The 17,389-nt window shown below is 35.0% G+C and overlaps 1 protein-coding gene across 3 annotated transcripts in view; it reads right to left on the minus strand.

The window, feature by feature from the left end:
* TOP2B (DNA topoisomerase II beta) overlaps positions 1–16,800 on the minus strand; it is a 54,019-nt gene extending 37,219 nt beyond the window's left edge. The window contains exons 1-10 of one of the 3 annotated variants that reach the window (XM_063303904.1): positions 16,505–16,800; positions 8,593–8,763; positions 8,161–8,251; positions 6,388–6,451; positions 3,831–3,976; positions 3,446–3,543; positions 2,650–2,862; positions 2,396–2,569; positions 392–493; positions 144–281 (exon numbers count right to left, since the gene is read on the minus strand). In XM_063303904.1, coding sequence (XP_063159974.1) covers positions 144–281; positions 392–493; positions 2,396–2,569; positions 2,650–2,862; positions 3,446–3,543; positions 3,831–3,976; positions 6,388–6,451; positions 8,161–8,251; positions 8,593–8,763; positions 16,505–16,591 — 1,284 coding nt within the window. In that variant the 5' untranslated portion in view covers positions 16,592–16,800. Of the gene's footprint in view, positions 1–143; positions 282–391; positions 494–2,395; positions 2,570–2,649; positions 2,863–3,445; positions 3,544–3,830; positions 3,977–6,383; positions 6,458–8,160; positions 8,252–8,592; positions 8,764–16,504 lie in introns of those variants that run through there. The other 2 variants (XM_063303903.1, XM_063303905.1) reach the window with 2 other exon arrangements.
* Positions 16,801–17,389: the final 589 nt, after the last annotated feature.

The following is a 17,389-nucleotide window of genomic DNA, read 5'->3' on the forward strand; positions in this document are numbered from 1 at the left end:
TACTGTTATTACTTTTCATTTAGTCACATTAAGAATAGGTTCTGAAATGTTACCACAACATGGATTTTACTTTCTTTAAAGAAATTACATCATTTTACTTTCTTCAAATGATTATGGTTACAAAATAAATATGCAATACTTACTGCTTTGAAAAACTTTTCTGATAATTGACATTTGGACCCAAAACTTTTAGGCTGGAGCGTCATGTTCTCTTTTGTTTGAGAATCGAAAGAAGGGTTTTCAATGAGACAATTAATAAAAACCCATATGTGGTTCTTTACCTATTCAAAAAATATATACACACGAACACAAAAATCAGAAAACAAAGAGACTGAAATAATGAACCAATCTTTTTTTGTGGAATTATTTTAAAATATGAAGATCAACTTGCCTGGAATGGTTTTACTGAAACACCAGCTTTGTTCTTTTTTTTTACCACCTCTATCAATTTTCCAACGATTTGATCTACCACATAATCGACATGCCTACCTCCCTTAAGGTGAAAAAATAAAGGAAATTAGCAACAACAACAAAAGAAAATTATGCCTTATAACTTTTTGTTCTAACAGTCAGAATAGTTTTTGCAGAAGGAACAAAGAAATGTCAAGATGTGGGGCAAATAATGCCAATATATACATCAGGAATGTTACCACTCTCATATTCAAGCATTTTTTTAACTGTAAAAGTTGTATGTGGTACACACATATGTGAACATATTTTCATTTTCAAAATTCCATAAACTACATAATAGAGCTTCACAACTACATTGAGGGAAAAGATGTGGGCAATATAGCTAAAAGCCCAGTTTTCTTGGAAAGATTTTTGGAAATGGTTTGTCACTGTCTTCTTCCTAGGACTGACTGACCCAAGGTCACCTGTCCGACTTAGTGCCTAAAGCGGCACTAGAACTCAGTCTCAACCACCACACTAAACTGGCTCTCAATGTTGCAGTAGTGCCAAAATAATCTAATTCTGTAATCTTAACTGTCTATCACTAGTGAGACTAAAAAGATGAGAAGCAAGTAACACTTATACTGAAATTGTAATATCTGATATGCTGAACAGTAATTCTTGAATTGGATGGCTTACTATTCAGTAAAAATTACAACGCTCAAGAATTAAATTTACGATTTCTAAATCCCCTGTTGGTAGGTATAATCAACTATATGCCAGCAACACTGAAAAAAACAACAAAGACATTCTGGGTTACTGTTCTATCACTTAGTTCTATGACACAGTATGAATTGCTGTTTTTATGTTTCAGGAGGAATTATAAAAATGTAATTTACTGAAAAATCAAAGTTAAAATTTGGGGAGGGGGGATCAATCCAGTCTTTCTGAGTTACAATAATAGGTGAAAAAACTGCTAAAATCCTGTTATATTTATTAGCTACACATGTCTACCATTGTTTTGCTAACCTATATGGGAATAAGCATAGAAGTTAAACACACAGTATTTTTTGTTTTTTTGTTACAGACACTGTACTTTGCACCACATAAATACAGAGAGAAGCAGGGATCAGTAATACTCTAGTATTCCACACATCTACAAGTCCTCTGCAGAAACTTGGCTTTATTATTTAAGGTGTTTGGGGGGCGTGTTTTCGTTATAGCCTTCTATCTGACTCAGAAGGCCAGTTTGTTATTTTTCATTATAAGAAAGAAGAATGTACAAATCTTTTGTAGACTGTTAGAATTAAAGAACAAACAGTGCCATTTAGGTGCCCAGTGACGCAAAATATGCTGTTCAAACCTGTAGAAGATGGCACAAAATGCAGGCAGTGCTACAGTGTTAAATAAATAAACAACATATGATGCTGTTTACCTCAGCAACTTTAAATGTAGGCTAGAAATGGTTGATAGTCTACCTCACATTACAAGGTCTTAGATAAAGTATTGTGAATGATGGCATTTTCACCAGTGCCACTAACAAGGGAATTTTCTAAGACAAGCTATTTTTTTAAGCAGCTGCTTAACAAAATATTCAAATGAAGAATTTGGGGGTTTTGGAAAGAGTTAATGAATTGAAATAATGTGCTGTGTATTAACATACTATAGTTCTAAGGCATGTTAAGAGATGTTGGTACCAATATTGCTCAAATCATGTAACTGAAGTTCTACTACATTTGTTGTATTAACTTAATAATTATTATTAAATTAATAATTCATTTGGCATTATTTTCCCAACTTATTTTACACTATTGGCATTACTTTCCTGAGGCATATGTATGACCAATACCAAATTAGCACAGTAGTTTTTTCTGTCACAGTGCATTTTATGTTGTTATGAATATAAAACTATTTATAAAGATAAAAGTCAAAAGTATGTTAATTCCATGTCAAACATTATGCTGTGCATTATTTTAACCACTCTGAGGTAAGCAAAGTAACTCACCTTTGTGGTAGCAATACTGTTCACAAAACTAATTTGCTGGAATCCCTTCTCACTTAAAGTAAGACAAACATCCCAGCGTTCATTAGCAAGTTCATGAATAACTTTTAGTGCAAGTCCAGTTTCATCCAACTTGTCCTTTACATAAAGATCAACATAACTACGAAAGCCATTCACCTAGGATTTAACAAAAATAATCACTTTCTGCTTTGCACACATATAATTCCATTATAGAAATATTTTACTGAAACTCTTACAGGTAGTTTCTTTCCATTAAGCATAACTTTGACTCCTTTACATGCTCCTGCCAAATCATAAGCTCTTCTTGTCATAAGGGCTACTATGTCTTTGTCAAGCTTTTCCATTTTAAACTTAGAAAGGTCTGGTTGGAATGTCACACATGTATAGTCATCTCCTTCAAAATGTTTAATCTTAGGATCTGAAGTCTTCATCATATTATTCATCCAGGTCTTTATTTTTTAAAAAAGATAAAGAACAAGCATATGCATTAATAGAAAATTTAGCTGTCTTCTGAAAAAAAAAACAGCTGTAAAGAAATACGTTTTTCATTCATTCATTCATTTTTCATTCATAATTGGATGTCTCTTTGTTCATTCAATTTCCATATAAACTTAAATTTTAAGGATATGTTGAAGAATATGAAATTTTAATTATTTTATATTTCTCTTTAAAAAACAAAATCCACATGTTCACAACATTATGTATAATCATTAATGTACTGAATACAATGTGATTATTTCCACACTATCACTAAATTAATGTAAGATATACTGACTGGATGCTGAATAAACTGGGAAAAATTAGAGTTCTGAACAACAGTATTTATGGTAGGTTCTCCATTAAGACTAAGACTAACAGATATATTCTTCTACAATTACATGTATTGGGATAAATTCTATTTTTCTATTTTTTTCAGTAAGAGAAATACCCTTATGATCTGAACTTATCTTTGCATATCTTGTCCTGTCGTCTGTTTAAAAAAATTTTTTTAACCATATAAGAGATATGTTAAGAAAGCAAAGGGAAACATACCTGTTTAAAACTATGTTTGTATTCCTTGCAAGCAGTCTCAACTGTAAACTTTGTACTGAATATATTACAAAGTTTTGCACCGTAGCCATTACGACCACCTGAAAAAGGAACATTTAGAAAAGAATACATCTCAAAATGTTGCTGCTTACACTGACTTTTCCCCACTGACACAAACCATGCATCAGCAAATGTTATATTGTGTATTAACAAACAACTAGCACTTTATTTAGGACTTTGCAGGGGAATGTGAAGTTAAATCTTCCACTTGGTTGGTTCCACTTACAAAGCTCTTAAGTTCCACCAATTAAAATATCAAATGCCACTAAATTATTATTACTACTTAAAAATAATCATATAGGTTATGCTGAACAAAGTATAAGATTACCTGTAACCTTTTTTTCATCATCATCGTAATTACTGGACGTTAACAGCTGTCCAAAAATTAAGGCAGGAACATACATCTTTTCCACTTTATGTTCCACAACAGGAATACCTTTTCCATTATTCCAAATACTTATAATATTTGACTCACTGGAAGTGAAAACAGTAAACATTTTAACCCGAGAAAAGCACAGTTGCTTTTTATGTAGTTTTCAACAATGTAAGCCAAATGATACAGTCTAGTAAAAAGTATGGAGTAACAGTTTTCTAGCTAAACTCCAGAGATCCCTTTGAATTCTTCAGGTTAACAGTTCCTCAATAAGATGACTAATAACAGTTCACAAATTCACAAGCTACCTGATTATCAGTGGGTCACTGCAGCTACCAGTATCCTATGCTGTGGTAGAGCAAGGAAGATAATGTACAAGGCAAACTTCACAAACAATGATATCATTGATAGAGCACCACACAGTGCACCAATATCTTTTCTCCAGTGCAACATGGAGGACTGGTATATGACATCCTGCCAATTGTCTGTCTATCACAGACAATGATGTTATTGATAGTGCACCATGCTGTGCATCAATATCTTTTCTCTAGTGAGGAGGGAAGTGGTGGTTGCAGTTGCAATCTTCAAATTAGAATCTTGCCTGTAATTTAGGGCATATTTTAGTTAAAGCAATATGATGGTTACAGGCCTTGCCACTACCCCACCATATGTGTCCTAGAACAAAACAGAATCTTCAGTGGAGTGGGATTCCACAACAGAGATCTCCTTCTAGGTAGAAAATTTGAAAAATGGGAATTTTAAACATCTTTAATGTGCATTAATGCCCATGATAAAACATTCAATAATTTCAATATAAACAAGGTTGCTGGTGCATATGGTTATTCTGTCCCACGATGGCAACCTTCTTACAGTACATCCATGTCACCAACAGTCAGACTTAAAATGGAATAAAAGGTAAAGTTAGAAAAACTTTCAATCACACTGATCCACATGAGCACTGCCTTTGCAATACTGAAATGTTTTTGAATCTGCCTCTAGGGAAAGCACTAAAACAAGCCTTGGAAAAAGCCTATCTAGGAGAAATAAGAAAAGACAAATATTTTGCAGGTGCAAGCCTCTATTGTCTCAGTGATTGGGAAATCTTTTTTATACAGCTCAGCTTGTTCTGTATCATTGTACTACACATTATGTGCAGCGATTAAATCCTGGTCTTGATCAAAGACATACAGCTAATATTTTTCTTGGTTTGCCAGCCAACAAATATTCATTCATGCCAACAGGTCAATAGCATAAAAGACAGAAAGACTTTCTAGATTGCTAACTTGAAGCCAAAAATGTACATATCAAATTTAGCACACATCTAAATATAACAGACATTTTACCTGAATCTCAAAAGAATTAAGCCATTTTATATATTTGGGATTCGGGACTTACCTCAAGTGAAGCATTTTTGGTTAGGGAGCTGCAACTCACTCTCTTCACTAGACAATGGGCTACAGGAGTCATTCAAGTCACAATTCTGGCCCCATTTTTAATTCCCACCCCCCCCCAGGTTGAGGCAGTTTGGGCAATGAGAGTACAGTATTTTCTCTCCTAGAGGTATTGCATCCACATTCCAACTCTTATTTTGGCATTTTTGCAACAAAATTTCAACAGGGCAATATTGGGATGTTTCAAAAAGGGGCAAATTAAATCCTGGCATGCAGCTTTATAGATCAGGCCCCTTACCTAAAAATCTGTATCTCCCCTTATGTAAAAAAAATTATTAAAATCTGCTCTTTTAGAAAAACACAGAGCCAGCACTCAGCTTTACAGGTAAGAAGTGATAGCACAGGCTTTACTCTGAATGAGAGGTAACAAGACATCTTTCTTTGCCTGATATAATATGGTAGGTGTGTTTTAAGGTTTTATGAATAGGTTTTCCTGGTTGCAGCAAACATCACAAATAATATAATATTTCTATACAACAACATTGCTTAACAAAGAATATTGTCACAAAGTTAAAAGAGCTATGCTGAAAAATATATGAATTAGGATCCAGAAAATTTAAGAGCATGAAGTTGAAGAAGAGAAAAATGATGTTGGGAATGAACATCTAAAAAATGTCACACATAACCCTGCACAATGAAATAGCATGTTTGAACTCTGTCATATACATTCAGAAATGTCTTATGACAACTGTTACAATTTAAACAAGGAAATGAAAAATCTATGTATCTTGAACTCATATTCAAATTAAATTTCTTCATTGAAGCATCTTCTTTTCATATATTCAATTCATATTATTTTATAATAAAACTAAATTCTTGCTTCTATTTTAATATTTAATACAAAGAAGTATTTTAACACTTCTGTCCCCAAATTAACTCTAACAATGAGGGCCAGATTTAAAAACAAATTAAAGATACCGCATTGCAAGAGTTTTCATATTTCTTTCTTAGACAGCCAAAAGACATTATTTCTTTATTTAAAATATTTCTATACTGATTATCATGCTATGCATATTCAGTAGTATATAATGTTACATAAATGAACAAACATTATTACTTACGGATCAATTGATATTTTAATACACGTCATATTCTTATCTCTTTGCTTATTGTCAGCTGCATTTACTAGAAATAAATAAGCATTTATTAGGGGCAATAACAATTTCCATTAAACATTTAATAAAAATTTCAAATCAGCTAATGCCATAGTTTCATATGTGACAGATAACAACAAATCTGAGCCATTGTGTAAGAGAAAGCTCCAGGCCACAGAGTTCAATGGGATTTTTCTATAGTATGATTTAGGATAGCATCATCATTTACTCTGTCTACCAGAAATAGATGTCAATATTCTAGATTCATATTTTGTATTTAGTTTCCTGCTCTTTCTATATAAAAACTTATGCTAAAGGGCACCTTACATGTTATGTCTATGCCAGTTTTCCAAGATGAAAAAGACCAAGAAAGCCCTGAACTCATCTATTGTTCAGATAAAACATTTTATTCTTACAGGTTTCCTGTACTTTTAACTGCGATCAGCTGGGATATTTCAACATGCTATTTTTTTCCCTTTTATTGTATAATCATACAAAAAATGTTGGATTTCTAAGTAAGATTCATTAAAAGTAAAGAAACCTGTTAGGAAAATGTAGTAATTCTGTTGATGAAACTGCAGCCCTGTGGAATGCCACCATTAAAGGAAAAAGTCACAGAGAAGTAGAATAAAGGGAAAATGTATAGCTGAGAAACTGTAAATTCTCTAACCTACTGAAAAACTAAAACTGTATTAGCAACATGCTATTAACCTACCAACATTCATAGGGCCATTTACAGAAGATGTTAACAAACATATTAATGTACAATCTTCTTGATTTGCAGTACTTAGGAAAATTCATTATAATTGGTTTTCAGGATATTGTAAATATAAGAATGTTAACTTGATTATGAATCAGGCTGAGGAACCCAGTGATTCAAATCAACCTGCTGAATATCTTTAAAAAGCATATGCTGATATTTGACACGAGATAGTAATAAGGAAATATGAAATAAGGATGAATACAAGGTTATGACATATTAGTAGTAGTCTTGATTAAGTTACTATTGAGCTAAATGCCCACTGTGAAATTACACTGATTAGTATAGCTTCTCACTATTTACCTACCAGGATTTTCACAGAAACTAAAAAAAAAAATATTCTAGGTCACAGGTAAATAACATGGATATGTGAGAAAATGTGTATAAATTAGGAATATTTTTTTTATTTACAAGACTAAATTCTACATGCTATAATCCTTTAAACACACAATGTAAAATAAAAGTCCTCACCACTAGATACTTCTATTAGTCCAAACAAAATTCTAGAACTACCATTATTATAATAATTAACTTTTAACTGCTGTAGTTAACTACATTAACTACAACTAAGGGACTGTGAAATGGATGTAGCATTGTTAGTTCTCCATCCTCTTTCACCATTAACAATATACTGAGATTAAGTTTTGCACAACATTATAGGAGAATTAAATTCACTTAAACTGATTTCAGTCCAAGCATCTATTTGAAATTTTACAAATGTTGCATTAGGTTAGAATTATTTTGCAAGTTTGTGAGATATAATTATAAACTATATTTAAGGGTATTAGAGAGGAATCAATTCACAAGTAATTCTGAAAGGAAAGTACATGTGATGCCCTGGTGTCTTTTCATCTCTTTAACATGTTAACATGTTTACTATCCATAACATTGTATCCACAACATGCCAAAATATACCTCTATTCCTCCACTTCAAAACAATTTGCAAATGCTGTTAATATATCACTGTTATAAACACTTACCAAGAATTTCATCAAATATTTTATATAAGCCAGGAACAAAAGTAACCTCTCTACAATTCATTCCTATATCTTCATCAAACACCCACATCAACTGTAAATAAAAAACTTTATTATGAATCTTTATAGAGATATGTATATTTATTTTAAAATATCTTAATAGACATAGATTTTTTAAAAAGAAATGCTCATTATATTTCATTTATTTATGTAATTTAATTAATTAATCCATTTATATTACCACCCACTAGCCAAATGACTCTGAGCTGCCAACAATTGTTAAAAAATAAGAAAAAAAATTCCAAATTGCCATCTGAGAACACCCAAGTATGATTTGATATTTGATATAATGATCTAATTTGATATTTGATATAACGATTTGATATTTTTAATGAGAATGTTAACTCCTCAAATAAAAAGAAAAATGGAAATTACCTGAGTTAAAGGTTCTACTGAACCAATGTATGTGTCAGGACGGAGAAGAATATGCTCAAGTTGAGTCTTTTTTTGATAAACTCTCTCAACAGACATCTTCTTTGAGTCATTTTTATTTGCGTGTTCAGGTTCTTCTTTTTTTGAAGCATTGTTTTGATTATCAAACAGTGTCTGAAATAAATTGAAAAAAGTAACTTAAGTCTTAGTTTTGATTTACCCCAAAACTTTGGAAAATATGTTATTGGTATCACAATAATTATAATATGGGAATTAATCTATTCCCTCACAATATATATTTGTCATCTTAAGGTACCTTTTTTGGCCAATGGGTACCTTTGAAATCTGGGGGGGGGCATGTAGATGTTTTTGAAAAGTAACTACCATAAGGAAAGCCTTGTGCTTTTAGGAAATGACTGCCAAGGTGATGTGAAGACAACTATACTACTCCTTTCCACATTTTTTAGCACTTGAGGAAGCTTTCTATGATGCCAGTTTATTTTTGTATAGCTTAGGGAACATGCATGCATTTCTAAACAAAATATTGGACTGCACTATTTTAATTTTCTTAGATGTTATTTTGGCCCTCATGGGCTTACAGATATTTGTGGAAATAAAGATATTAGAAACTGGCATTTTGCTTACCATTTATTCAGTTTATCCTTTCATAAACAATAAAGTGAGGTAGGAAGCCCAGCAATGTCAAGAGAGCATGTTGATGGGCAATCAGTCCCCAGTGGTACTAAGTTGCCTATAATATTATTTTTTAATCTGAACAGGAATTTGTGTAGTCTCTTCAGTTTCAAAATAATGTTATCATAGAAAGCTAAAATCCTATTTAGTTTCAAGATGAATGCCACAGAGGACAGTTTCTGAGGTAATAAAATAAGATTTGGAATTATGCCAATAATCAGACAGGGCCTTGGGCTCAAGTACTTCATTGTCTTTGGTTTCCCAGTTTACAATGGCCATAGTTTGTTGTTTAACTACAGGTACAGATTATTCTTTGCCACAAACCAGAAAGAAAGAGAACTACACTACAATAGAGAAGATAGCACTCCTTTAAGGCTCAAACAGTTTCAAATCATATTTTGGCTTTATTTATGATCCATTCTGTACATTAGATGGTTTCTAACTACAGTCTAAAGCAATTGTGAAAGTCTTGAAAGCACAAGCTCTATCTTCAAATTAAAAGCAGTACAAAAATATTAATTTAAAATTATTAAAATAGTAGTAAGATTACAAAAATAACCACTTTAACAAGACCCAGAACATTACTAAATGATGGAACTGTCAATCATAGAATATAGCCATTTAAATCAATGGGACAAGTTAGCTACCACTGAGAGAAATTTATTTCAATGAGCCTAAAGTTAATTATGCTTCCATGCTAGAATAACTCAATATTCTATTTCAATTGCTATAATTTTAGGTTTTTAAAAAAAACAAAAATATATTATTCTTTGCCCTTCCAAGCCCAACAAGTCTTACATTAAACTGGTTATTTTTCCTTTTTAAAACAAAATAAGCAAGACATTCAGTATATTAAATCTTTGGAAGGCTTAGCAATCCTTTTCTGTATAATTCCTCCTAAAAATAAAAAGGGGGCAAAATATTATCTTTATCCATGCTGAGTGACATCTGTGTCTCCAACTATGCTTCTTGTGATTTTCAAAGGCCTCCCAAAATAAACATGAAAGTTCTTATCTACCACTTCAAAAATACTGTCCACCCAATATACAATTAGACATTACTTGAAAAGTAGGATGCAGTAATTCCAAGAAGCAATGTTTATGTTTTCCCAAAAAACAGGGCTTTAGGCACAATTATTCATAATGTTAATATCTATATACTACTAAAACTCTCATTGTTTTTACCTGTGTGTCTGTTTGCACCCTCAAGTTAGCCCAGTTTTTTAATCAAGGTATCTAAAATCCGCTAACTTAAAGAATGCATTAAAAATCTGGGACCCATTACTCCTGCGGAACTGAAATTTCCATGATGTTCACACCAGTTTTATTTGCAAAGTTGCGGCCATTGCAGCATCACATGTCATGTGATCAGGACCGCAACTGGGGGGGGGGTGACCGGGCGCCGTGCTGGGGGGGCGCCAAAATGAGCACTGGGGGGTGCCAAAATGAGCGCTGGGGGGGGACAAAATGGGCATGGAATCCATGTTTGCCTTGGGTGACACAGACCCTAGTTGCAGCCCTTACATGATCATGATTTCCGACACTCCCTGCCAGCTTCCCACAAGCAAAATCAATGGGGAAGCCAGAAGGAAGTCATAAGTCGCTCCCGCTCCCACTGCTTTTTTGCCTGCCTGTGGTAATTCTGTTTATCTGTTTAGGTAACTAAATATTGACTTATTATTCATTTCCCACTACAATTATTTTTCTATTTATGATATATACTCTTCTTAGATGATCACGGGACTGTCCAGCATTGGGATAAAAAAATATGGTCAGCCTAAAATTTAATGTTCATTTTGGTCACATCAGACTGTACTACTTTTCTCTCAAAGGATAACCCAACGGGTCACAGGGTTGTCTAGTTAACTACTATAAAACTATATTCAGCTTTTTTGAAGGTAGTACTAAAGTACTTATTTAAGAAGAAATAACACCACTTCAGATGGCATATTGCTTCCATAAATAATTTGAAATGTTAGCGGTATTACTTAAAAAACTGTTTTTTCTGGAAGTGTACACACCTACTTATAAAAGATAAAATGAAGCTGGAACGATTCAAAACATCATTGGAAGTGAGGGAGTTGGAAATCAATCTTGACAGTTAACCATCTGATAAATGGGTATTTTGTAACTTATCACATCCATCACAATATCCATTTAGTGGATAGGTATGTCCCATCCTTATTGCAGGCACTTTGTGAGAGCAAACACAACATGCTCTCAAAATTCCAAATTGGCCTACTAGCAAAAAAAAAAAAAAAAAGCTTGCCTAGCCTGCTTTAAAGCCATCCACAGAATGGGATCTAAATGCTCTAAGAAGTTACTTTTCTTACATAAAACTTTCATTCAAGCACCTTCTCTTGCTCATACATAAACACACTTTTTCAGATATGTTGGACAACCCCACCTCACATCTGAAGGTGAAAAGTATGTCAGGATGCATACTTTTTATTCTTGTACACTCACTTCTTGAAGTACACAATTTTAAGTTCCTATTAATTTTTGGAATGGCATACAGCTTATTTCAAGTATCTTGTGAGACTTAAGAAGAGATGCTGTTATGTCAATTACATGTGATATTATGCTCTTCCCTAGCAGATTGTTTTCCCAGCTTTGTAAATCCTTTTTTGGTAAATGCATGCAATCAGACTTTTTAAGCCATCTTCAATTGCCAAAGGCTGTGATAGGTAAGAATACCTTAATCTTATGCACTTTGAAACATGTGCAGACATGCACATAGCTCCTGCCGGAACATCTTAACACAGATGAGCCATTTCCTTGGAGCACCTGCCCTCTGCAGCTACCATGCAAATTTGAAAAAAGACAGGCTTGGTTTAAGGTATTCCCAACAGGTATTTTATGTGTGCCTATGCATACTCTGAATCACATTTCTGCCTAGCCCTATAAATTAACTGTGTTTTGGACTTAAGTTTCTATGCCATACATATAGATATAGATATTGCTTATTTGTATTATTGGAGATGGTGTTTTCTTGTTCAAACTATCAAGAAGTCTTGAATATAAGTGATATAGGCATATACTTGATAGGAAAAAGTCACCATGAAGTCTAATTTTGATATGAGAGGCAGAATAGATCAAAATCATGTTTACATTAATTTTCACAGTTTTTGTATTCTGTATGCAAGTTATCTTAATCCAGATGATAGACAATTTAACAGAAGGCATATTGTTGGCATGTTAAATTGAAGCTTTCAGGTTGGCAGTAGAGAAAAATATAGTTTCTATAGTTTCAAGGTTTTAGAATTGCAGGACAGTTTTTGCTTTGTGGAAAATAGTATTTACATACTTAAGGACCATATATTGTTATAGGAGCAGAGTTTTTCAATCAGTTCCCACAAATAGGTTGCAAATGACAATTTTATTAAGATATAAAAGTGGGTACTATCCTTTGGAAATATAGATCATTAAGTCACACATTAAGTCAAACAAACACAGGCTGGGAAAATGTTTTATAAATCTCTTCCAATTTAAACTTTAATTAAAAGTAGCAGTTTATTCAGAAAGGATATTTTGGGTCAGAACATAGTTAAAGCCACATACACAAAAAGAATTACATTGGTGCATTAAATTATCTAGGGTCAATATACATTTAATCACCAAATACAATGAGAATGTGTTTTTGCAGAAATCAAAACTTTTATTGATTTACAGGAATTATCCAGCAAAATGCTACAAGATATATTTTAGTCATAACAAAAAGATTGTTTTCAAAATACACAAATCAAACTTGTGCATGGTTCAAATTTAATTGAAATTGTATCATTTTCTTGCTTTATTCAGAATTCAGAATTGATTCCTATAAAATTCAGGTACTGGGGGAGGAGATTCAAGGGCAGTCTTGTTGCTGAAGATGTAGTGGAAAATAGGACAGAATTTATTAGCAAATGATTATAAATGAAGACTATAAAAAATGGTCAACTAAAAGTTTCTGCAGCCACCAACTGCATGTTTCACACATAGCCCTGATTTTTTTTTCAATTTCAGACTATTTATGTTTACCATTATTGCAAAATCCAACAAAGTTAAACCCATGATTTAATGGAACATTCAGGAAGCAGTACATATTAAACCCAAATGTCTTTTAAATCCATAAATTAACCAATTTATGTCAATCCCATCAACTTGTCATTTATATGATATTGTTACACAAATATAATTTTCACCACTTGCATTAATTTACATCATTTGCTTAGAGACATCATTACAGAAATGACATAAATTGACACAAGAATGTAATTTTCATGAACTATCCAAACTTCAGATACAAGAAACTTTGTCTATTATTTTTGGGATGATCTTAAAGAAACGTTTTGGGGGTTATACCCAAAGTCCCCCAAACTGACAATTTATAGTATTTTTAAAAAGCTAAAATTTGTCCTTAATGCATTCAAGTGTCCTTGATAGATTCTTATTTAGTACCTATGAGGTAATTGAATTAAGTATTTATTTGCTGTTCTACTTTTCCTTATATGCAGAATCACAATTTTATTATAAATATAATAAAATCTAGAAATACCAAATAATCACAATTTAAACTGATTGCTTTTAAAACCACTTAATTCTAATAAGAAAGTTATTTGCTTATATTAGCCTTCCCCAACCTTGGTATCTTCCAAATATGCAGATTTCTGCTCCCTGAATTCTTAGCCTTTGTCAAGCCATTGCTAATGGCTATGAAGTTCACACCTCTAGAAGGCACTTAAGATTCAAAAGCCAATAACTACTAGCTAATAAGCTAATAACATTTTATGCCTGAACAGGGAACTAGGATTAATGGCTTCCAAATAATCAATGATAAGGAAAGTAACTTTAAATCATGACAGCCATGCCCTTACTTGTTTGGAAGCCATTATCTATCTATATTTGTTTTGATATAATAGAAGACTATAATTATCTGTAGATTCCTTATTTCACAAAGGAAATGAATATGTGCATGTGCATTAATTTCATGCATATTTCTGCTTAATAACCGGAGACTTGATTGCTGAAATTTGATTGGCTCCAACATTATGTGCCTTCCAGAAGCAGCTGGAGACAGAGCTTTTCTAGAAGGTGTTTAAGTGTTGATACTAGGTAGTTTTGGGGTTTGTAGGTAGCCTGTTTTTTATTATTTATGATGATGACATTATATTTTTGTGACCTGTAGAGTACCTATGATTCCTGCAGGATATAAATTTGGTTAAATAAATAAATAAATCTGGCCATTCTAAATATTTTGTTCAGGCGGTCTTTAAGAACATGCTGGAAAAGCTTGTTTAAATACCATCACAAACAATATACAGGTAGTCTTCACTTAATGACAGTAATTGGGTCTGGCAATTTCATTGTTAAGTGACACAGTCATAAAGCACAATGTCATGTGACCGTGGCAACTTACAACGGCAGTTGCAGCAGTCCCAGTTGCCATCATTAGGTGAATCCCATCCACTCACAGCACCTTGTGGTCACATGATCGCCATCTGCGACCTCCTGCTGGCTTCTCCATTGAGTTTGCTTGTTGGAGGCTGGCAGTGAATGTCGCAAATGGCGATCATGTGACCATGGGACACTGCAACGTCCTAATTGTGAGCCAGTTGCCAAGTGCCCAAATCACAATCACATGACTGCGGGGATACTGTGATGGCCACAACTACAAGGACCCATCACAAATAAATAAATAAGTCCCCCTTGTTCAGCACTGGTGTAACTTCTAATGGTTACCAAACAAGTGGTTGTTCAACAAGGACTCTCTGTACTTGGTTAAAACTCTACTTTTAAGTATAATTTCTTGAAGAGGACAATTAAGAAAATGGTATCAAAAGCAGTACTTCTGAAACCTTGCTACTCTGAAGAGTAAACTGGAAGCATTCACTTGCAACTTAACCTATGAAATGCCTGTAATTTATTATTTTAAATAACAGTTGGTTTGCTTATGAGAAGGTGGGCTCTACTGCCATAAGGTGCAACAGGTTGAAGCTCTTCCCAAGTTATAGACCTACTTATATGACTCATTCTATTGCCTCTTCTGCACTTTACTAATGTAAATAACTTTTGCATAAAAAGCAAAACAAGAATGAGGAATACTTCACTTTTTCTATCAGTCTAATGCTGACACAGTCCTAATTTATAAGTAGTCTCAGTATCCCTCACTTTTAAGATGCAGCTGCTTCTTTAAAGACACATTCTTCAACACATATAGGACATGTGACTTTATTAGATTTACAAAGAAACAGCAACATTATCATGAAAAGTAGATTTTAAAGTGTTTTTTTTTCCAGCACCACTTTAAGTTCTAACATTTTATTAATTCATGCATCTGTAGAATAGCAGCAAGCCCTTTTGAGAAAGACACTGGCTGCTTTGCTACTGTTGTGCTATGTTGCCTTTTTTTGGGGTCAGTTACAATAAGGAAGTGACCCTGGTTTGAACTTTCTGTGGAACAAGAGAAATAAAAGTTTGTAATAGGCTATGGGAACTACTGTATCCATTCAAGTGCCTCTCCCCCGCCTCATGATCTTTCAAGAAAAAGGACTGCTTTTAAGTAGCCTAAAAGAGCATCTCTAATCCTTAACACCCACACTCTGTAATTTTCTTTTATGTCACACCTTAAACACTCTCTCCCAACTAACTCTATTCTTATTCTACTATAGGATCCAAGATTGAAAAAACTATCATCTCATGATTTTGTGACAGGAGAGATGGAGAGAACTAAAAACACATGTTTGTGTAAAACAACAACAAAAAAACCTGGACTGGCTTTCATACAAGTGAAATGATTGTTCAGAAAGCTTCCTCTATTTAGCCGGTGCTAGTCTAGATCTAAATAAATCTAAGAGCGTTACAATTCCGGCAATCAGGGAAGAGGCAAATACAAGCAACTCAGCAAAAGAGACATGTAATTCATCGGCGTGTACACGAGCAGGAAGACCCGCTAAAACAAGTGGATCCTCGCTGAAGTAGCAAGTCCTGCAGGCCCAGACCAAACATGTCAGCTTCCCCATGCCATCAAATCCACGACTCCCGTTGCCTCCATCCTTTTCGCGGACCAGGAATAACCGCCCCCCGCCCCCGTTCCTCGCATTGCCTTCCCGCATCTCCATCCGAACAAGCATCTTTGCTCCTCCATTATTCCCCCGGGGCCTTCCACCTCTCGTTTCGGTCTGGGCCTGTTAAGAAAGCATCAACAGCGGGGAGAAACAGGGAGAAAATGCCAGGCAACTTACCACCCAGGTTAGACCCCCGCTGCCGCCGCCGCCTCCACTGCCGCCGCCGCCGCCTCCACCTCCTCCTCCTCCTCCTGATTTTGCCATTTTTTTTTACCCTCGCTTCAGTATAAATACTTATAAATATAAAGGCCTAAGAAGGGGGTGGTGGAAGGGGGGAAAAAGCCACCCCAGACCGGACCTGGGCTACAGCTACACTCACACCCTCGTTTCCTGAACCGCAGTTTCGGGGGGCGGGAGGGGGTGTTCCCGATCCACACAGAGAAAGAGCTCTTCCCACCCAGCTCGCGCGCGCGCCCACACACACACACACACACGGGCCCCAAGGTTCCCCCTCGCTCGAATGTGCGCGCACCCCCTCCCCCACAGCCCCTAACTCAGCCTCGAGGCACGCGCACCTAAACCGCGCGAGCCACCACAGACCCCCACTTGCTTCACCGCGCGCGCGCGCTCCTATACAGCTCCCCTCAGGCGCTTTGCGGCGCGCGCGCGCGCGCAACAGATCCGGTTTTTCCTCTGTTTCTCTGGCCCGAGCTTAAGGCCACAAACATTTATTTCATATTTGAGACGGACCTTTTCTTTTAGATACCGATAAATAAAAATCGTTTGACGCTTGAAAAAGAGCTACTAGAAACCAGCCAGAAAGGGCCCAGAAAACGCCGCAGATGGGGGAGGGGGACGCTTCTGTTCCGGTGACGCTCCTGACACCAACGTTGGGCGGCGGCGTAGCAGACAGGCCGACTTGGGGTGTTGTACGGAGCAGCAGAGGTGTTTGCCGCCTTCTCCCTCGAAGTGGGGTCAAACTGCCAAGAGCCCAAAGAATCCGAATTAAAAAGCGGCCCGGCAAATCCCCGACCGCTTCTTGCCCGCGCAAAGGCCCTAATA

Source organism: Candoia aspera, chromosome 4 (genome assembly GCF_035149785.1).
Source record: "Candoia aspera isolate rCanAsp1 chromosome 4, rCanAsp1.hap2, whole genome shotgun sequence".
Taxonomy (NCBI): Eukaryota; Metazoa; Chordata; class Lepidosauria; order Squamata; family Boidae; genus Candoia; species Candoia aspera.